The sequence below is a fragment of the Sarcophilus harrisii genome, chromosome 5 (genome assembly GCF_902635505.1).
Source record: "Sarcophilus harrisii chromosome 5, mSarHar1.11, whole genome shotgun sequence".
NCBI lineage: Eukaryota > Metazoa > Chordata > Mammalia > Dasyuromorphia > Dasyuridae > Sarcophilus > Sarcophilus harrisii.
The window spans coordinates 200909929-200932989 of NC_045430.1; the positions used below are offsets into that span (position 1 = coordinate 200909929).

The window sequence follows — 23061 nt, forward strand, 5'->3', positions numbered from 1 at the left end:
GTTGAGCATATCCTAGAATGCTAGATTGAGAAGGAACCTCAAAGATTGTAGAATTCAACCCCCCTTTTTGGTATGAGGAAACTGAGACCCAGAGATGCAAAGTAATATAATACCCAAGAACACTTAGATTTTCCAAGTTAGCACTTCCTTGCTTCATGGCAGCATGCCTCAATCTCTTGGCTTTTCCACCTGTTAACCTATTAGACTCCCTATCCCTATTTGTTCACTCCATAATGTATTAAGAAAAATACAGAAAAATACTCAAGTCAAAAATGAAGCCAGAAGCAGGGATTGAGATCAAGACAAGGAAAGAGCAGGGAAGAAATAGGAAACGAGATGAACATGAGATGGGTTCACAGAAAAGGCAGGATGGGGATGAAGGCAAAAAATGAAGAACTGGGACTAGAGAAATAAAACTAGGGAAAATGGGACACAGAGATGGACATCCACACGCATTCCCATCATCCCTACAGCTGTTCAGATGTTTATACCTCTATGATCTAGCCCATCCACGCTGAGGACGCTTCCCCTCACACCCTAGTTTCAGCATCCCTCCCATTCTGGCCCTGCTTTGAACTTCATAACTTCTTCTTCTTCTCTTTTGCCAATCTTGCTGCCTCCTCCATTGCTTGATCCTCATCAATTTTAAAGCGCTGTTTCCCCAGAGGAGTCTTAATGTACCAATTCTAAGGGGAGTATTGAGAAAGCACAGGAGTTTAGATTGGGAAGAAGCAGAAAGCATTCCCATAAGAATCCTGACTTGCCTTCCAGCCACCAAATTTCCTCCTCTTTTTTCTCCCCCCTCTCATCTTCTTAACCTCCTCCTTTCTCCCCCCTCTTATTTTCTTAACCTTCTCCTTCTTTCTCCCACCTCCTATTTTCTTAACCACCTCCTCCATCTTTCTTTCTAACTTCCTCCTCTTAGTAAGTAGGGATTGATCATATTCTGTGGGCCTCCTATTATTGTTATTATTCTGCTGTGTGCTTCACCTCTGCTCCCACATAACTTCCATAGACTAGGAGCCATCTCCCTCCCTCCTCCCATATTCTCAGGACTGTCCCTTGGGTTTGGTCAATAAACCAAGGCCCTGAGCTTTGTTGGAGGGAAAAATTAACTCTACTGATGGTTAAGCAGTGACTCAAGGAGACAAATAGAAGAAAGGTCTAGTTCTAAGAGATAGACAGACAGACAGACAAACCTGAGACCCATATACATATGATCAACCTTACTTAGGATTGTAAATATGATGAGTCCCCACTCTCATGAAGGAATACTGGGTGGACCTGTCCCTCACTCTTTCCACATACATTCTTAGTCAACATGTAGCCTTTTTGTGATTTCCTTTTCCTTTCAAAAAGACAGTATAATATAGTGGATAGAGAACTGGCTAGGAAGGCTTGGGTTCAAGATTGTCTGTGGGACTCTGGGATAATTACTTAACCTCAAGAAAATCTGGGCAATTTTCTAACATTAAATGGCAAAGAATTGGTAAAGAAAGTTTTCTCATCTGGGAATTCCCAGTACACCATAAATCAAAAATCCAGTACCTACCCTTCCCTTTTTCCTTCAAAGCCTAGCTTTGGTGTTGTTCTCACCTATATAAATCTAGGGGAGGCTCTGAAGCCACAGAATGACCTTTCCCCGAAGCAGGCCTCTCTTACTAGGGGATTTCTCTGGGTCTCTTTCCCAAAGGCTTTTTTGCAAATTCTCCCCTTCTTCCTCAGACCCCCTTGGCCTGTCTCCAGCGTTTCTGGTACCTTCAGTGATTCCTTCTCTTCTTCATATATTGGATCTTTCTTGGCTAGAAAGTCCAAAAACTCACGGGACTTCAGCGGCCGGCTGACCAGTTGGATCTTTCTCCTCTCAGTCATCACAGAGTGGACAGCCATAGCTATGACTCCAGGAGTGTAGCCATCCGAAACCTTGGTCAGTGCAGTGAGATCCATGCGGTTTACTAAAAACTTCCCATAACTCTCAATCAAATGCCTCCAGAGAACTGCAAGAGTGAAGGGGACCCGAGAAGGAAATTGTGGAATACTGGGACAGGGTGGAGGCAGCATGGCACAGAGCACAGAGCAGCTGGAGATACAGAATACAGCATCACCATTATTATTGTTTTTGCTGCACTTGCACCAAATAATTCCATAACCATGACTCCATTATCTCTTTATAATAACCCTGTGAGGTACATTGTTTAGAGCAGCTGTTGTTATCCCATTTGACAGATAAGGAAATTGAGACTTACTCAGAGTCACTTATCTCAGTTTCCTCATCTGAAAATTGGGATAATAATAACATCTATTTCTCAGAGCTGATGTAAGGACAAAATGAGATAACATATGTAAAGTGCCTAAGTGCTCTATAAATTTCAGCTATCTCCATCACCATCATCATCATCATCATCATTTCTTAATCAGAGTATAGAAGGGCAATCCAAGACCAGACTCCCATTAGGAACATAGAACATAAAGATCTTGAGGATTGCCATCCCAATTTGATTTGAGGCAGAATGTAATTCTGTATGGGGTCCTGCAGCTTGGTGAGAGGGAAGCTGGGGAAAAGAAAAGGGGGCTTTGGGGCTTGAGATAGGTTTCAGTGGTCCTGTGCCTCGCTGGAAGGTATCTTGAAGTGGATTGAGTGCTGGACTCGGAGTCAGGAGAAACTGAGGGGAAATCCTGCCCACCATGTCATTTAGAATGGTATTACAATCCACTTTGGAAAGGGGGCGAAGAGGAATTGGGGGAGACTTCCAGAGCCACATCCCTGATCTCCCCCCCAGACCACCAGATCCTCACGGTAGCGGGAGGCGTAATCTGGCTGGGGCACCATCAGGATCCTCTGATATGTTTTGCACAGCCCGTTAATGTCAGCAACCTGTGGCTGGTTCGATGTTCCAATTAGCATTATTCGGTCACCAGGCTGCAATTGGCGCACAGCCTTTACTAGGTCCTTCTTTATCCGTTTGGGTTCCATCTGCTCTCAGGAAAGAGGTAAGGAAGGGGAGAGGGGAAATGGATTGCCAGAATGAGGGTCACCAGGTAACAACAAAAGAACCCTGTATCTATATAAGTTGCTTTAATTATTTAACTCTTTTTAGCCTCTTTACCATGCGTTACCATACCAGAACTCTAGACCTGGAAGTGGGAGACTTAGGGGTTATGTCAAAACACCAAGATTTACTAGATATATAGTTTGGGCAAATCACTTAACTTTTCTGAGGCCCAAACTCAGATAATGCCTTTAGAACTATTTACTCCATAAGGTTGTTTGACAAGGAGAGCCCTTTGTAAAGTGCAATCTGCATTTTTGTTGTCCAAATGCTCAATTTTACCAGTGAAGAGAACTTCCTGAGTGGAAAATCTCTCCACTGAAGTAGACAGGTAACTGTCTGCAATTCAAAATCTTAGCCAGTTGCTAGGGATTCTGAGAGATTGAATGACTTGCCTGTGGTTAGCATCTATATCATCCAACTATCTATCCATCTAACAATCTATCCATCCATCCATCCATCCAGCCAGCCATCTAAACATCTGTCCATCCATACATGCAACCATCCATCTATACACATCCACCCATCCATTCATTCATCCATCCATCCATCCATCTGCCTATCCATCCATCCATCCAACCATCTATCCATCTAATCATCCTTCCATTCAGTCATCCATCCTTATATCTATCCATACATCCATACACATCCATCAATTCATCCCATTAGTTGGTGTGTGTCAGTGAAACTTGAATCCAGATCCTTCTAAATCCAAGGATAGTTGGGTGCCCACTATACCACGCTACTTCTCCAAAGTACTAAGTAAATGTGAATTGTTGCTATTCTTATTTTAGAAGTGATCAAATTATAATAAGGCTTCTCAAATTCACACAGTGATTGCGGGGTAAAACTGGGTTTAGAAGTCAGGTATTCTGACTCCTAGTCCTGTGCTTTCTCTACTGAGCCTCTCACTCCCCCAAAGCTTCCTTACCCGCTTCTCGTCTTTTGGAACCTTCTTATAAAAGGTTTTCTCAGCATTCCCAATCCAGATCACAGAAGGCTGTATGAGTCGAGCCACCTAGCCAGGTGAGGGAAGAGGGATTAGGGGATATGTCCTGACCTAGGATCCTCTTCTCCCTTTAAATCTGTTGCATTAGACTCCTGGTCAAGGCTACTTCTAAGCCAAAAAGAAATGCCAAAAAAAATTTCTTCAGCGCTTCTTAGTCTTTTTTTCTTCATCTTTCCTCCACTCCTAGTTCTTACCCTTATCTATACTCCATGAGATTACTAAGTACCCCCAAATTCTCTTGGTCTCAAAACTAGTTTTCAGGAAGTCTAATTTCACTCATTCACCCCTCAATGGTTCGTATGAATTTAAATCTCAAATTCTATCTCCCAAGAGTATTTAACAAAGCAATTCAAGAACCATCTAACAACTAGTGGAGACAATGGGATGGAGGGAGAGGTCTTCCTGGCCCCTGAAATTACACCAGAGATAGTGATTCCCTTTTCTGCCTCTATATAAAGTCAAGATTGTCTGGAATCAAAGTTCCACAGAACAAAAGCCTCTCTTTTATTGGCGGGTTAGTTGAAGAATAGGAGGATACAGGCAGGATAGAAGAAGAGGTGAGGTTCAGGATTCCAAACCTTGAAGACCATGTGCATCATCAACTGCAGCCCTGCCTTGCCGGGATATTTTCCTTTTATGTTTTCCGGGGACAGGTCAAACAAGTTAGCCCCAGCCTCTGTACAAACTGCATTAACTAGCATCTTCTTCCCCGTACCAGATGGGCCAGCCAGAAGAATGGATCGGACATGGGGAGCCAGGGCGTGTATTTCAGCAGAGCCTAGGAGAATGGGAAGGCGAAACCAGGGAAAAAGGAGTAGTCCAACAGAGGTGAGAGAACATATAGAATATGGAGAGAGAAGGAACTGTGGGGATGGCGAGGTCAAGCAAGGGTCTTAGGGGTGGGGGAAAGAAAGAATATGGACTCAGATCTGATGCTAGCCTCCCACCAACTAGCCAGGTAGAGTCAATATTCCAGGTTCTATTAGATAGAACATCTGAGTGGAATATCAGTAGCTGGTGAGCCATGGCCAACTGTGTCCAAAGTGGCTTGTGAGACCATTTTAAATGAAATGGTAATTCAGGTTGTAGAGGCAGGATTTCCTGACTCCAAGTCCCACACTCCACCCACTGAGGCACTGGACCCCCAAACCCCCTTTTCTGCTCCCTGGGTCCCCTCTCACCAAGCCGCAGGACCCCATACAGAATTACATTCTGCCTCAAGTCGAATAGGGATGGCATTGGTTCTGTGTTTCCCAGTTTCAAAATAGATCCAAGATATAAGTAGTCACCTGAAGAAAGAGAGGTAGAGAGGGTAGTTTGATGGGTGGGGGTAGGGAGAAGAGCCGGGTAATCATCACCGGGAGAGGCACAGGTCACCACTAGCAGTAGGGATTAAAGCGGTAGTTCTTGCATTTATAGAGTGGGTCTCACCAATGTAATCAGACAGTCTCACATATTCACTCTTCTTGATCAAGCCTTCTGCCACGAGTTCTTCATACAACGAGTGCAAGGTTCTGGGGATGGAGGTGAGGGGTCAGGGTGAACTGAGGGGTAGCAGGGAATACCACCCCCCCCCAATACAAGAGAGTATGAGGTAGGTAGAGGGTGATTAGCATTGGGAGAAGAGAGAGATGAAGAGGGTGTGAGATGAGAAGGGAAAAATGGGAAAGAATCAGATGTCATGTGGAAGTGAGGGAGAGGGAGCTTTTTACTTGTCCAGGCCAGTTGTAGAATTAGTACTTCCATTAAGCAGAGGAAGAGCTAATTTGTCACTATGGACTGGGGTGGGGGGGAAGGTGGCTAAAGCACATGGTGGATGGGGAAGCACCAAACACCATATCCAGGATCCCCTCTTAAGGAGACATTAAGGAATTTTCACCAGGTGGTCATTTCAGTCCTGTCCAACTCTTCCTGAGGCAGGATTTTCTTGGCAAACATACAGGGGTGACTTGCCATTTCTTTAGAGTGGAAGAAGCTGAGACAAACAGGATTAATTGACTTTCCCCAGAGTCATACCACTAGTAAGTGTCTGAGGACAGATCTGAACTCAGGAGTCTTCCCAGAGTTACGAAGCCAATATATGTCAGAGATAGGGCTTGAAGCAGCATTTCTAACCCAGGCCCCCATATCTACTGGAATAGGCTACTTTACATCAATAATATTCATATCTTTCATTTGCATAGAGCTCTATACTTTTCCAAATTGCTTTTCCATGTATTTTCTAATTTGATTCTTAGAACACATCTATAAGAGAATCAGGGTAGGTAAGATATTTTTATTCCCATGAAGGAAACTTATAAGGAAATTGAGACCTAAAGAGTTCATGTGATTGGTTCATATGGTTAGCAATGACGCTAAGACTAAAATCTTGGCACTCTGAATGACTAGCCCAGGGCTTTCCCATGATTTCTATATTGCCAACTGGGTACTGCAGGATCTAGTACCTGTCTGGAGTCAGGTCTTTCTCCTGCCTCTTCTTTTTGCCTTTCTTCCCTTTCTTGCAGTTGGAAGCAAACACAAAGGTTATTTTTCTCTTGCCTTTTCTGCCTCTCAATTTGAGCCTTGACCCCATCATTTTTACTCTTTCTTCCCTTGTTCCTCACCTTGGCTCTGAACCTCGTTTTCTGTGGTCTTGTTATTTCCTTATCTACCACCAAGCGCAGGGCCTGCAGCTCTTGACGCATCAGCTTGTCCACCTGCAGCACATAGAGGTTGACCCAAGGATGGCCATCAGTGAGGAATGAAGGGAGAGGAATTGAAAGAGCAATAGAGAGAGAAAAGAAATAAGGGAAGGAGATCCAGAGACAAGGAAGAAAGTGGAAAGAAGAGGATGTGGCCAAAGAAAGCAATATGAGCATTGAGGAGAAAATGTGGGGAAAGGGAGATACAACTGATGAAGGGGATGCCCTCTCATCCCTCTTTGGCTCACTCCTTCATCCTGAAAATTCTTCTTCCCTTCCCACTCCAAACAGGTGACCTTTCTTATGTCTCATTCTCATGGGAATGAGAATGAGCTCAAATCTGGGTCTGATACTTACTATTGTGTGACTCTGGACAAATCACTTAACCCTGATTGCCTTGAGCCCTGCCCTTCTCCCCCCCAAAAAAGAAAGGGAAACTCTTGGTCATAAATAAATCCTGGAAAGTTATTAGGTTTTTGACAATGGAGGATCACAGAATTTAGAGTTGGAAAAGACTTCAGACATTATCTAACCCAACCCTCTCATTTTCCAGATGAGAAACGGAAGGTTGGGAGAGAATCAGGGACATCCAAGCAGTAGAATTGGGATTTGAAACAGATCTTTTCCAGCACTTTGCTCTTCCTAGAATGCTTTCCGAGAATTACCCTTCCCAGGGACTCTTTCATTTCTCCTTTTTTTGTTCAGTCAGATTTGGGATTTTCTTGGCAGAAATATTGGAGCACTTGAGCATTTCCTTCTCTGGTTTTTTCTGGCAAGACTTCCTAGGGTCAAACATCTAATTAAGTTTCTGAGACCAATCTGGAGTTGGAGGTCTTCCTGGCTCCCGGCCCTCCTCAATCCATTGCACTACCTAGCTGCCCAGTTCTAAAAAGCCTTTAAGATCTACGGTAATGATTTTTTTTTTTTTTTAATGGTGAGCATTTAGGCCCTAGGTGAATAGTTGGGAGAGAAAATCTGGAAGCTTGGGAAGGTACCTCAGAACCCTCAAAATCATACTGCCTTCTCCATTTCTCAGAGAACTATACTTAATGACCAGGAGGGAGAGGTTGAGGTAGAGCTGAAGTAGAGATGGAACCACATGTGGCAAAATGGTAAGAGAGACCAGGAATGGATGGAGCAGGTCCTGGATCAGAAAAGTAACTAAATAAATACTCTTTTTGGTTGGTTGTTTGTGCTCTGGAAAAGGAGGAGATGGAAAGCCAAGAGAAAGAGGAAGGGACAGAGAATCAAGTGGGGAAAAATGCAGGAATCGGAGAGGGAGATGGAATGGGCAAGAAGTCTGCTGGCCAGAGCCTCCTACCTGGACCCGGATCTCTGCTTCTACCTCCTTCTTCTCCGCTATTCGAATCATGTCAGGGTTGAAATCCTGATCTGGGAACGTCTGCACATTTGGAGACGCCCATCTAGCTGAACACCGGCACAGATCACAGATGGATGAGTGGATGCTCAAAACCCAGACCTCCCCACCCATACCCACAAAATCCCCACCCCACTAGGGGGAGCAGCCTTTTGCACAAGGCTGTTTTTATACGAAACTTGGACATCTAAACAGCAAAAGGTAAGTCAGAAGACTGAATCCCAATACCAATGAGATGGTTCAGACCCTTGATTTCACCTCACCCCCCCCCATAGCCTTATCTTTTCAGTCAACCAGCACTACACCAGACTCTCCTAACTCTTTATACCCCAGTATAAGCAAAGGATCATAGATCTTGAGGATCATCCAATCCAGTGTTTCTCAAACTTTTATCCTCAGTATCTTTATACTATTATAAATTATTGAAGATCTGTCCAAAGAGTTTTTGTTTATGTGGGTAATATTTATAGATATTTACTATATTAGAAATGTAGATATTTATCATATTATAAATAAAATAGTTACCAAATTAGAAATAAAATATAGACATTTACCATATTTAAAAATTAGAAATTAGGAACAAAAGTTAATTTCAAATTTGTAGACCCTCTGAAAGGGTTTCAGAGACTCCCAAGTATTTTCTGGACCACACTTTGAGAACCACTGATCATAGGACCCAGAGTCCCCACCAACCTAGGAGAACTCCCAGAAAATTCTAAGCCCTAGGTCCTGCCCTCCCTTACTGTGGTACTCCTTATGCCCTTCATTAAGAATGGGTACAAATTTGGATGCCTTTTGCTCCACATCTTCTTCCTAGAAGAGAAATTTATTTTAGTATCCTCACTGTGCCATTTCCATCTTCCTCTCTTCCCAGGTCCATCTTCTTGATCTTGTGTCCCTCCCCTCTGTTTCCCTTTCTTTTGGAGGGCAGGAAGGCGGGGAAAGAAGGGCAGGGCTCAAGGCAATCAGGGTTAAGTGATTTGTCCAGGGTCACACAATTAGTAATTAAGAATCAGACCAGATTTGAGCTCAGGTTCTCTAGACTCTATCCATGGTGTCATCTTGCTGCCCCTGTTTCTCTTTCACCCAGACCCCTCACCAACTGCTCCCCAAGTCTTCCTTGCCCTTCCCTCCTCTCCCTACCATAGGGATGGAGTCTCACCACTTTTTTAGGCTTTTCCTCCTCCTTTTTCTTTGGTAATTTGTCTCCCCACTTCTTTCTGAAGTTTTCTTCATCTATAATGTCCAATTCTCTTTTCACCTAAGATCCCAAGAGACCCCATCTCTTAGACCTCAGATTCCCTAAAAGGGTGGAAACTCTGGCCCTGCTACTGAGATAAGCCCAGACTCTGAATTCTGGTCAATGGGATTATCAAGGGGTCCTGGGGAGACTATGATTCTGCAAACATCTTGGCCACAGAGAAGGGGAGTAGACATCAGAGAAAAATGATCTTTCTATGAGAGTTGTGGTGTTGCCTTAGGCCTATGGATTTTGGAATTAAAACTGTCTTTCCAGTGTTCTAATAGTCTCTTTGCACATAATCTATTATTTTGACAAAACTGATTTTTCCAGACCCATCTCTTCCCTTTTCCAGATCTGCCCCTCCTTTGGTCATATCTGAACTCTCCATGTCATACTCCACACTGTTGTCAGTCCCTCAGCTTTAAGCTTTACTGGTTCTTAGGACACACACACACACACACACACACACACACACACACACACACTAATTTCAGCTCTCTTCCATCTATCTTTCCCCTGCCCCTTGAGTACCTGTTGTGGCATCTTCTCAGAAAAGATTACACTAGAACCACCAATCTCATCACTTGGATATTCAGGGAAGTGGCCAGTGAGGTCACTAATTGGACAGAAGATGAATGGATAGATGGATAAGTGAAAAGATGAATGTGAGAGAGACAGTCAGACAGACAGGGACAGAGAGACAGAGAGACACACAGAGAGAAAAAGAGAGACACAGAGACAGAGAGAGAGAATAGGGAAGGGGAGAGAGAGAGAGAGAAAGAGAAAGAAAGAAAGAGAGAGAGAGAGAGAGAGAGAGAGAGAGAGAGAGAGAGAGAGAGAGAGAGAGAAGAGAAGAGAAAGAGAGAGAGAGAGAAGGGAAGGAGAGAAAAGGGGACAGGGCATATAGATAGGCCACAGATAACATGAGCATTGTGGGCATTACTAATCCACTTTGCCTCCATCCCTGGGTATTGCCCCTCCACTTTAAAGGGGTACAGCCTGAAGGTGTGGACGCCAAGTAGGACCCAGAACTAGGGTTCATGGCCAGGGTTCAAAGGGTGTGGGGGAAGCGGGTGTGGAGAATAAGCATCCCAGTGGGGAAGGACATGAGGGCAACCCCAAGAACAGGGTGGGAGGGATGGTGAGAATGGGGGTGCTGGGCAGGGGAGTGAGAGCCCCAGAACCAAATACTGACTGGCACTCGATGAACCACTGGCGGATCTGCTTCTTCATCTCTTCCTGCATGTCGGGCCCTTCTTTAACCTTCACTTGCTGTCGGATTTCTACTACTGCCTCCTGGTACTCCATCTCCTTTTCTTGCTGGCGCTGTCTGCGCAGCTCCTCCCTATTCTGGGCCCGGTTCATGATCACGGAATGCTCAGCCTCGCTGGAGGAAGGTATCTGGGGGCCCAGGTTCGGAAGGGGACTTCCCTAAGCTCACCCTCACTGGTGGTCTGGGTGCAAGAGGGCCCATCTGGGAGATGCACACAGAGACCCCCAAGCCACCCCACCTTTGTCTTCGCCTCTGGACTCAGCCACGGTGTCACATAACCCCTTATGGCCCTGGTGCAGCCCCAGAGCATACATGTGCCCCTCAGACTGCCTCCCCCAGCCCCCCATCCCTCCCACTACCCAGACATGGAGCGGCGGGCGTGCTGGCATCAGGAGAAATTGCATTTGGAGCTGAAATTCATCTCTGTAAATTACTCTGATAATGAGTTTGTGCGCTGCATCTGGGCCGGCCCCCCACCTCCCCCTCTTCCTGCTCACCACTCCCCTGTGGGCCTCCAGCACCCCCCCCAGCCTCCCCACCCCATGTCGGCAGCCCAACTCGCAGCCACTTTCCCGCCTCATTGGCTCCCAAATGTATTTTAAATATCACTGTGCGCAGAGACAATTACTGAAAACGCTGAGCTCACACTGCTGATGGGGCTGCGTGGTCAGGCTCATTCCTCACCTACTACCACTGGGCTGCCACCCTGGCCCCCCCACTGGGGACCCTCGACTCCCCATGTGGCTCATCTCCGCCTCCTCGCTCTCCATGGCCTCCCAGGCCTTCTGTTCCCCCACCATGGACCCCCACCTTCCAATCCCTCTGCCCTGGCACCCACCCACAGGGGCTCTTCCGGCTGCAGTCCTAAGCCCACTCCCCAAATGGTCCCCCTCTTCTGTCCCTGGGCCTGGTCACATCCTGGGGCGGGGGGTGATTTTGGAAAGGAACCTTGTTCTCAGGAAGCCTAAGGAAAGAGGTGGGAGCAGGCAGCCATACCTCCCCCCCAGTCTTTCCCATCACAGGGATGTCCCAAGCTCTGAGATCCAGCCCATGTTGGTTCTGAGATTCAGGGTTCTAGCCCTTATCCCACCTCTGACTCCTTTTAGATCGGGAGCTCCTCCTGGGAAGGAACCTTTTGCCTTTCTTTGCATTCCCCGGGCTTAGTACAGCGCCTGGCACACAGCGGGCACTTAAAAAGATTCACTGGCTGCCCAAGGTCTTGCATTCCAGCAGCCTGTCCCCACCCATGTGCTAGGGGTATAGGAAGATGAGAAGGAAAGCAGTAGCTTTTGGTCTTCTGCCAGGAGCTTTCTCTTCCCCATTCAGTATCATAGCATTTATAGCTAGGAAAGACTTTAGAGACCCTCCAGTGCAGTGCCTTCATATTACTGATGGGGAAACTGAGACTGGGATAGGGAAAGTCCCTTGTCCAAAGTCACAGAGAGAGTGCCTCAAAAATCCCTCAAAATCCAGCACTTTTCTCAGAAACTATTCTGGACTGCCAGTTGTTCTGAAGAATTCCTCATCTTTTCCTCTTTTTTTCCTTCCTCTACTGTTCCCAGTCTTTTTCCTTTCCCTTTAGCTTCATCTTTCTCCCAGAGCTCAAAACCATCAGGTGCAGAAGGGGCTCTGATTAGAGTTGGAAAAAAATGATCAGGTTTAGAGAGAATAAAGAAAAAGGAAGGGAAAAGTTTTCATTTTTCTTTAACTTCCAAATTTTTACATATATGAATCTCAGTATATGGTATAGGATACTATATGGTATAATATGTGCAAAGATAATTTCCAACATCCACCCTTGCAAAACTTTGTCTTCCAAATTTTTCTCTCTCCCTCCCGTGATGGTTCTGAGGTTCAGGGTTCTAGCCCATATCTCACATCTGACTCCTCCTGGGTAGGAATCCTTTTTTGTTTGTCTTTGTCCCCTAGACAGCAAGTAATCCAATACAGGTTAAACCACATGCACGTTTTCTAAAAACATTTCCACCTTTATCATGGTGCGCAAAAAAAAAAAAAAAAAAAAAAAAAAAAAATCAAAAGGGGGAAAAATGAGAAAGAAAAAGACAAGCAAGCAAGCAATCACGAAGGTGAAAATACTATCCATAGTCCCCATATGGATGCAGATGACTCTCTCCATCACAAGCTTAGAACACTTTTCAAGATTCATTTGATATTCTGAACCACAGCCTACATTCTACATGCTAGCCTAGATCCTTGTCCTCAGAGAACCTTGTCATATAATCCTTAGGTTCCTAATTTCCAAGAGTATAGAGACATTCCCTTCTATGGGGAGAGAGGAACAGCAAGGTAGTACAGTGGATAAATTGCCAGACCTGGAGACAGGAATACTCATCTCCATGAGTTCAAGTCTGACCTCAGAGTTGCTCTGTGACTCCAAGCAAGTCACTTCATCCAGTTTGCCTCAGTTTCCTCATCTGTAAAATGAACTGAAGAAGGGACTGGCAGACCACTCTAGTATCTTTGCCAAGAAAACCCCAAATGGGATTACCAAGAGTTGGACACAACTCAATAATGATAACATCAAAAAATGGGACCAGAAACGACTTCTTGGGGTAGGGGGCAAGTGCAAGGGGCAGGACTCACCATGCCGATGAATTTCATCTCCAACATCCGCTCCTGTTTAATTTTCCTCCGCCGAAGAAAACCTCTCCAAATCTGGAGTTGGGGAGGGGTGAAAAAATGGGAACCAGAAATTTCCCATACCCATCACCCAGCTAGGATGAAGGGATGGGAAGGGATTTTAACTCCCTTAAGAGATTGGGAGGAGGAGCGAAAGGGTACCTTCTTTTTTTTTTCACTGGAGATGGAGTGTTGGAGGCAATATTTTTAGAACCCTTAGCTAGTCAAAAGGGATTTAGTGAATCCCTACAGTTGTGCACAGATGTGGTGTAGGTGCCAGGGATGAAGGGAGAAAGGAAGAAATGGAATAATTTTTGTTTTCCCTTTACAGCTCATTCTGTTCTGTCTCTGTGAAACGTTTTCTCCACTCTACTTTCTCACTCGAGCTTTGATCTCTCCTTTAGCCCCCAGCTCAAGGTCCCTCCAATCTTGCTTGAGCAATAGAGCTCACTAAACTCTGACCTTCTAAAAAGTGCAGGTTAATCTCAGAAAATTTAGCCTCTGCTGCTTCATGCACTGGCTCGTTCTCTCTGTTCCTGGGATGCTACTATTAGCTTCCTAAAGAGGGTGTGAGATTCTCTAAAGAGTGTATCTTGAAGCACTCTGAGGATCCCTTCAAAGTGGTTGGAGCGAGGGGGGATGGATCAGAGGTCTCAGGTCTTGGTGGTATCTATCCCCATTGTTCCCAAGCCACATTTTCATTCCTCTGCCCCTCCACTGTCCCCTGGTTGGGTAAGGGAAAGATTCCTCCAGTATACCTTTTGGATGATGAGAGCTGCCCAGTTTCCATCAATCTCACACTTTCTTTCTCGCATCCTTTGATCACGTTCCACGTCCTTTCGAATCTCTCGCATGAACTTGGCCCGAAGCCGGCCCTGCCTGGCCCGTTCGGCACGTTGGATCATAGCTATCGCCTCTGACGGGGGTAAAATTTTAACAACCTGGAAGAGGGGGAGGTAGGGTCTGGAACATGGCTCTTCCCCAAAGCCCAAAAGGCCCTGATGTCTGCCACTGCCTTTGCTCAGCCTAGGGGTAGGGCAGCTGGGGGACGCAGCACCGTATGACTGACTTCCACGTGCATCAGTGACAATCAGGCTCAGAGAGTTCAGAATTGGGAGCAACTTTAGAGGCTGTCCCTAGCAGACCGTCCTTATTTTGGAGAGGAGAAAAAAGTATGACCCCAAAGAGGGACATGATTAGCTCCTCACACAGCTGGGAAATACTGGAATAAAATTCAAATCTAGGTTTTTCGGACTCTCGATCCAGGTGGGAGGAAAGAAGACGTATCTAGAGTTTCAGTTCTTTAAAAAATGTATACCGTTTGGTGCAATCAGATGTTCCCTGACTGCTGCCCTCCTGAATCATTCATGGTCTCCCAAAGGTTGCATATAAGCTAAGGTGAGGAATGTCAGGGGCTTGGGAAAGGGGAGGGGGTGGGGGGGCAATCAGTAGCCTGAAAAGGCTTCTTATTTCTCACAGTCTTGCGCCTCCTTCTCCCAAGTCTGTCCATGATTTCTTCAATCAACGCCTCCCGATCCTGGAGCACTTTCCCCTGCTCCAACATGAAGTATTTGGGAATTGGGATTTCTAGGTCAGCCTGGAAAGGGCGGAGGGAGCGGGGTGTCAGGAGCTTCCGCCACCTCTCCCCCTCCCCCCCCCAGCCTTACCGGCTGCCCCGAGTCCCGCGTCCTGGCGGAGCTGGCGGCGGCCCCGGTGCTGGGAGAGCGCACCCAAAGCCATCGCGCCCTCTCTCACTCCTCCGGGCACGACCGCTCACCCTCCGATTTCCGGGAGGCTGGGGCAGAGGCGCCCCATTGGACGGGCCCGGACGGGCAGGGCGGGAGGGGCGGGGGGGGCAGGAGCGGGACTCACACTCTCTGCCCTTTCTCACCGCGCCCGCGGGAGGGGTCATTCCCCAGGAGCGGCCTCCGTTTCTTGGGCAGCCCTAGACACCGCTCACAGGCCCCTTCCGGCCGCCGGCGAGCGCCCCCTAGCTGCAATACTTAACCCCTTTTTTAACAGATGGGGAAACTGAGGCTGACGCAGCGAGGAACGATCCGAACTAGGAAGTAAACCCAAGGTTCCTTCCCTCCAAGGTCAACCTTCTATCGGCTACCCGGCTGCCCCTCAGGCCCGTTAGATAACGGACCCAATGTCAGTGTCAGAAGGGCGGGTCTCCCCACCCCCCTTTACGGCCCGCGCTGCCGCCCCCTGCCGGCCCAGGGCGGAGAAGGCCTCCGCTCTCTGCCGCCCCCTGCCGGCCCAGGGCGGAGAAGGCCTCCGCTCTCTGCCGCCCCCTGCCGGCCCAGGGCGGGAGAAGGCCCCCGCTCTCTGCCGCCCCCTGCCGGCCCAGGGCGGAGAAGGCCTCCGCTCTCTGCCGCCCCCTGCCGGCCCAGGGCGGAAGAAGGCCTCCGCTCTCTGCCGCCCCCTGCCGGCCCAGGGCGGAGAAGGCCTCCGCTCTCTGCCGCTCTCCCCCCCCTCCCCCCCCAGCTCCGCACCGGGGTGAGCTTGAGGTCCTGAAGCACGTGGTCCAGGCAGTGGTACTCAGAGAGGTCCGCCTGCACCAGCTCCTCCTTGAGCTCCAGGAGGCGGCCGGCCACGCCGTCCAGGAGGCGCCGGACCAGCCTCCGCTTCTGGGGCTGCACCATCTGGTCGTAGATGACGTCCAGGCGCCGCATCATGGCCAGGTAGTGCAGAAAGAGCGAGGCGAGCTTGTAGAAGAAGGAGTCCTGCTCTCGCTCGGGCGCCGGCTCGGTCGGGAAGGGCTCCTGGAGCAGCAGTTCTCCCAGAGTCTGGTGCGTGGCGGCCCACAGCCGCTGGTACGTCCTGCGGGGGGAGGGGAGAGCGCGGAGGGATGGGGGCGGGGGGAGGGGAGAGCGCGGAGGGATGGGGGCGGGGGAGGGGAGAGCGCGGAGGGATGGGGGCGGGGGGAGGGGAGAGCGCGGAGGGATGGGGGGCGGGGAGAGCGCGGGCCGCCACCTCGATGAGCTTCCTTGGCTCTTTCCTGAGGCCGCTGGGGGTGAGTGACCTGCCCAGGGTCTCCCGGCCGGGAGGCGCCAAGTGTCGGAGGGCAGGTTTGAACTCGGGTCCTCCTGACTTCCGGGCTGGCGCTCTCTCCCCAGCGCCGCCTGGCTGCGCCTCTATGAACTTCCTTACATCACTCTTCCCTCTAACACAACAGGACTAACGGGATCCCTGCGCTTCTTCCGGTCCTGACCTTATTCTCAGAGATTCTGTGACCCCACGTCCCTTACCCGAGGTTACACCGATGGGTGAAGCTAGCGGGGGGCTGGGCGCGGTGGGGGAGCCAGTGCGGGGCTGGGCTCCAATCCCTAGGGCAGCAGCCTTAACGGTGGGTCCCAGTCTGGGGGGGGGGCTTTAAGGGGCGCGGGCCCTCGGACGGGGGGTCACGCCTTAATTTCAGAACGCTTGGCTTCCTTTGCATGTGTTCTGTACATCTAAAAACATTATTCTGAGATTGTCCGTGGGGTCCCTGGCACCAAAAAGGGCAAAGACCCCCACTCTGCGGAGAACTGAGAGAACCCACGGCCAACAAAGGGCCCGAGCTCTTCATGGAAGCCGGAAGACCCTTAGCATTTCTGGGGCGCAGTGCAGGTGTGCTGCAGGATATGCATAGGTGTATACGATGGGAAGAATAAGTAGGCTCTAGCTCAGGGGTCCTCACACTCCTTAAACAGGGGCCAGCTCACTGTCCCTCAGACTGTTGGAGGCCGGACTATAGTAACAACAAACACTTTGTTTTGTGGGCCTTTAAATAAAGAAACTTCCTAGCCCCGAGTGAGGGGGATAATCGTCCTCAGCTGCCGCACCTGGCCCCGGCCGTAGTTTGAGGGCCCCTGTGCTGAATCACAAACTTTAGGCATGGAAGGTATTCCAGCAGCCTGTCTCAAGCTTCTTAAGTTTGTTCCCACTCATGACCCCTTTCTGCTTGAGAATTTTTATATAACTGAGCAATACGAGTGTATAGAATAGGTATATAAATCTAACATTTACTGACAGTACGTCTGAATTTTACACCCCCCACATTCAGGTATGAGACCCCCACATGAGCTCATTAATTTAAGAAGCTGGGGCTTATCTAGTCTACTCTGCACCCGAAGAGAATCCCTACTGGGTATTAGGGGGATAGATCGCTAGGCCTGAAGTCAGAATACATTTGCCGTGTGACTCTGGGCAAGTCACTGACCCCATTTGTTTCAGTTTCCTCTGTAAAATGAGCTGGAGAAGGAAACGTCAAACTGCCGCATTATTTTTGCCAAGAAAATTCCAAATGGGCTCATGGAGAGTCATGTCTGAAACGACTGAATAGCTGTAATATATCCAACAAGAGCTTGGAGAACTTAATATTCCCCCAAACCAGTCCATTCTAGGTTTTCAATTGATCTACTTATCAGGAAGTTGTTCCTAACATCGAGTTTAAATTAGCTCTTGTCCAATTTCTACCTCGGTCAGATATCTCTTCCCTTATGACCAATGTAATGGTTTTTAGTCATCTCCCAGAGTTCTTTTTCTGGGTATAGTTAGTTCAGTTCATTTAGTCTTTTGTCTTTAGGCTAAACAATTCCTTTGGTTCCATCAACTCCATCAGCCTTTAGAATTGATTGGCTTGGAATGGTACAAAGTGCCCATTGAAGGATGGGAGAAGACTACGGTGCAAAAAACACAGTCTTCTGTCTTCCACCCAGATGCTCCAAGTAGGATTCAATCTGAGTCTTTTTTGGGGGGAGAGTGCAATTTAATAATTTTATTAATAAGGCCAACAGGTTATTTAAAAGGATGATCATTTGACCATTTCTTTTAGACCAAAGACAAACATTTCATCAATAATTACTTGGGACTTAGGAGAGAGGACAATGTGAAAGGGAAAATGGAAAAATGGATGACTCGACAAAAATCAAAGGAGGCTATGCCCTTTGATAACATTGACAAAATCCCCTTTGATAAGTAGTCAGTCTGAGTCTTGACCATAGCAGCACATGGGAAGGTTCTCTGGGTTTTTTTTTTAGGGGTAAGGGTCAGCATTTGGGGCTTTCTTTCCACTCCCACCTCACTCACCCCTCAGACATGTTGCTATCTCTCTTCCACAGCTGTACTTTGTTCAGTGATTGTGGTTTCTATAGAAATCCCAGAAGTTCCACCTGCCCCACCCTGATAACTCATCCCACAAGGCACACAGTAGGTACTTAATAAAGGCTTATTGACAATAAGATGAAGAGTTGATATATTATTGGTAATTTGACATAGACAGACTCAGAAGTCCATAATATACTAGATTGCATCTAATATTTGTTGAGGAGCTAAATGAGAAGAAAGATTTTAGCTCCAGTTCCCAAGGATAAGTGGGGAGGGCTATCTCTTGGGAGAGTTGAGTCCAGGTGGGCTGTGGGACACAGGGTACAGATGGCCTTGTCAGGCCTTGGAGGCCTCCACTTCTCTCACAGAACACAGGAGGAAGCTGAGTTTTAGGAAAGATCCATGGTCAGTGTAAATACCTCATTCACCAATTATCTCAGACAGAAAGTGGGAGTCCTCCCACTTTTTGTTAGTGCTCCTGGCATCATCTGTCAATGAGGAAGGAACTTTTTGTTCCCAAATTCAATTCCTTTCCATTCCCTACCCCAGGTCTCAGGGTAGGGTCCAAAACTACTTGGAACAGGTACATATGGGAACAACCATGGTACCCTCAGGGTGGCCCATTCCCTGGGCAGCAGCAAGCATCCCTTCAGAGATGTTGGGGTGGTCTGTCCTGTGTCCTCCCTTGCCAGGCCCTGGAACACATCGTTCACCAGTGGGCTTGTGATAATCACAGCCCTGGAAAAGATGCCCCTGGGAAGGACGCACAAGAGAGTTATCGACGTTCTCAGGCTGGGGGAGGCTGTCAAGACAAGTAAACTACTTTTCTAAGGCTCCACTTACCAGTCTCTTTCTGGAATCAAAAAACAGAACACAGAAGACTGCTTCAATGCTGTTTTGTAGTCTTTGAATCCCTTCTCATTTTAGGCCCAGCCTCATATAATGCAAAGAACATGGGACTGATAGCCAGGAGACCGGTTCACTTTGTAACCATGAGCAGGCCATTTTATCTTGAGTATTTTCTCCTCCACAGAGTGAGGAAGAAGGTAACTAAAAGCTCTAGCACTGTTTGTTTGTGACAAGGCATGAAGAGCAGGAATCACTAATGCAGTTTCCCCATTTGTAAATTGGAGATGGGAAGTTTGCCCAGAGTCTCATAACATGTGTATGTGTATATCTTTGTGTGTATATATGTATATATACATACATATACACACATGTGTATATATACATACATGTATGTCTATATTACACATACATATATTTACATATTGTATGTGTGTGTGTGTATATATATATATATAGAGAGAGAGAGAGAGAGACATATACACATACACATATTTTAACAGAATAGGTGTAGTGTTCTCTCTAAAATGTAATGTTCTCTGTTGAGGTTTTCTTGGGGTCTCTGGGATCAGTCTTCGTTTCAGTTCAGTAATCACCACACAAGTAGCCAGGGATTAAAGTCCAAATCCTTTATTGTCTCCTTTACTCAGGCCTCAGCTAGTTTTCTTAGGGACCTATCTCTCTCTCTGGTTCTGAGAGCTTGAGCTTCTGCTGCCAGTCTTTTGCCTTTTCTCCAAATCCAAAGGTTTGTGCTTCACCACCAGCCACCACAAAGGTGGACGATGGAATGAATCTGTCTCAGCCTCAGAAAGCTTCTAGTGTGCTTGTCCTCTCTGGCCCTGAGAACTTCTTGTTTATATGCTACATACTTATATGAGTATACACCAATCATTGTATCACTAGGAAATCATTATTTGTTGTAGGATTAAATCAATGCTAGACTAGATTTAACCATTGTCTCCTCAATTCCACTTAGTACCTTGTTTCAAGTTCTGACCCATAACATCTCCTTGTAGGATTAAATCAATCATACTGAATGAACCATGCTAAATTAGATAATTATTGTCTCTATCTATTCCACTGACTTAGCACCTTGTAAGAATCCTAACATCTCCCGCTTTCTTTTGATTTTAGAATATAGGTGGTCATGACCTCCCTGACTTCCCAAGGAGGTGAGAACACTAAAAAAGGAGGTGATCACACTTTCCTTGACTGCTCAAAAAAGGGATGAAAACACCACATAAAAGAAGGTGATCATGCATCATTGGATTCCCTAACACAAGATAATCCTATTGCGGGTTTCTAAAGGGGCTCATTCTTAAAACAGGTATACATAAATCCATCAATATGGAAGGTATTACACATAATTATATAAATTACATAAGCACATAGCAATATAACACAGGCTAATAGTGATGTAACAAATAACATGAATCAACATGAGGAATTATACATGTCCATAAGTCCTAGAAATAGTCCAAAAGGAATCCATTGTCCATTAGTTCATGTGCCAGGAATCCAATAATTCCTGCAAGTTTTGAAGTCCTGCAATAGTATTATCTTGTGTTAGGGAATCCAATGATTCCTGCAGATTTTGTTCTTAGGTCTTTTCCTTTGTTTCCAGATTTTTCTCTTTTTCTGTCTCTCTCCAGGTGCTTGTTGGCACCTATCTGTTTCCTTCTCCATCTGTAGAGATATGAGCAAACCCTCTCTCCCAGGCAGTTAATCTATCTAGTCCCTTCTATTTACCAATTCTCTTATCATCTGGCAATTACATTGGAGCTGCTCTCATTGGACACTGCCCTTCTGTTGGGTTAAAAAAAAAAGCCTGTATTCTCTCCAATTGTAATCCCTTTCTGCTATCTGATTGCTTTTTGGCTGATTGATCACATCAGAGTCCTGAACTGCTAAAGGTGTAACCTGGACTGCCATCATGCCCCACCTATCTTTTGTTTGATACCTTGGAGCTGGGCTCTGCCTCTCATTTCCCTGGGTCAATCTATATTCTGAGGCCCAGTGGAAGCCCTTATTGCATGTTGGACATAGGATTTTAAGTCTTCTCTCAGCCTGTCTTCTCACGCTATCTCTATACCTACATTGAGCTCTCAGATGCCCATTTTTTCCACACTGAAAACATCAATGAGTCTCTCTAGAAGTCCCTTGCCAAGAGGGACCCTGTCTTCCCATGTTCATCATAGTCTGGGTATAATAAGCATTTGTGCCCACTGTGGCACAGTGTCTTATGATCTCCTCTAAAGGAGCATCTTTGTGTAGTCCCCATAGAATTCTTCTGCAAATCTCATTAGCATTTTCCTTAGTCAATTGTCTGATCATAATTCTTGTAGCTGCATTTTCTCCAATAGTTCTTGTGACAGCTGTTTGCAAACGTCCCACAAAATATAGATTTCCCATCACTTAAGATTTCATAAGCCAAATTATCTAGTAACATCTTAACATAAGATGATGTGGTCCTATAAAGAGTGCAACCCTTTTTCAAATCCTTAATTTTTTCCAAATCAAAAGGAGTATATCTTCTCCTTTGTTGACACTTTTTCCTTAGCCAGTTGTCTTATCATAATTCTTGTAGCTTCATTTTCTCCAATGGTTCTTGTGACAGCTGTTTGCAAACGTCCCACAAAATCCACAAAGGGTTCATGGGACCTTGCTCTATTTTTGTGAAGGCCTCTCCTTTATCCTGTTTACTTGGGATAAAACCCCATGCTTTGATTGCAGCAGAAGCAATTTGCTCATACACTGCTATGGGGTAATTAATCTGTGTTGAATTGTCTGCGTACTGACCTTCACCTGCTAGTTGGTCAAAAATGATTTGTATGTTATCTCCAGTTTGCTTATTTCGTTGGGCTTGTACCTTGCATAATTCACTATACTCTGAAAGCCACAACAAGTTTTGCCCAGGTTCTAAACATGTCCTTGCTATGGATTTCAAGTCACTGGGGGGTTAAGATTTCATAAGCCAAATTCTCTAGTAACATCTTAACATAAGACGATGTAACCCCATAAAGAGTACAACCCTTTTTCAAATCCTTCATTTTTTCCAGATCAAAAGGAGTGTATCTTCTCCATTGTTGACCTGAAGAGTCAAGCTCTTCAATCACAGGGTATGCATTTATTAAATCAGATACATCCTATCCTTCTTTTTTAGCCTTAACCATGCATGCCTTTTGTAATCTTGTCATAGGCTGCTTCATGGGAGATGCTGATTGTGTCACTGCCTCTCCCCCTCCTCCTTCTCCCTCCATCCATGAAGGGTTAATTGAGGAAGTAGGTCAGGAGATGGGGAGTGCCCTAAAGGCTTCTGATGTGAAGTACCATACTCAGAATTGTACTTAATTCCATTCTTATCTGATTTTTCATCCTTTTCACCTAGTTTAGTTGGCTCCTCCCCCTCCTGCTCTTTCTTCTTTTTTCCTTTTTCTAACTTATATAATTTCCTAAAGCCAGTTGTATTAAATTATATGTATAAAGTGTTTCTTTGGAAATTGAGTCAGGTCCATTATTATTGCAGTATTCTCATAGTTGCTCTCCACTAATTTCCACTCCTCTAGATCTAATTCTTTTTCCATAGAGAACCAAGGAGATGTGTACTGTACAGTTTCTAAAAGTTCAGTGATCTGCTCCCAAATTATAATCAAACCTTGGCTTTTCATAAATCTGACAATGCTTTCTACACCTTTTCCTTGAATTGGAAAAGAAGGCTGTTTTCTAAACATCTGTCCCTTTTTAGCTGAAATACTACTTTAGCCCTTAACAAAGTTTCCTTGTCTATTTTTGTACTCACCCTAATTTCTGGGTCACAGATGAAGGTTCTTGGTCCCACGTTCAGGTG

General features: G+C 46.3%; 1 protein-coding gene across 2 annotated transcripts; it reads right to left on the bottom strand.

Annotated features, from left to right (window-relative positions):
* Positions 1–457: 457 nt before the first annotated feature.
* Positions 458–18481, bottom strand: IQCA1L (IQ motif containing with AAA domain 1 like). 2 transcript variants are annotated; one of them, XM_031939435.1, is made up of 19 exons: positions 18351–18481; positions 15773–16100; positions 14752–14871; positions 14033–14215; positions 13239–13310; positions 10557–10762; positions 9893–9977; positions 9281–9379; positions 8862–8931; positions 8062–8168; positions 6663–6755; positions 6504–6556; positions 5491–5573; positions 5241–5348; positions 4638–4837; positions 3982–4068; positions 2797–2974; positions 1759–1997; positions 458–686 (listed from the first exon to the last, which is right to left on the bottom strand). In XM_031939435.1, the coding sequence occupies exons 1-19, from the start codon at positions 18359–18361 to the stop codon at positions 579–581; spliced, it is 2430 nt and encodes an 809-aa protein (XP_031795295.1). In that variant the 5' UTR covers positions 18362–18481; the 3' UTR covers positions 458–578. The 2 variants fall into 2 exon arrangements, with proteins under 2 accessions (XP_031795295.1, XP_031795297.1); XM_031939437.1 differs by having other exon boundaries at positions 581–686; positions 1824–1997.
* Positions 18482–23061: the final 4580 nt, after the last annotated feature.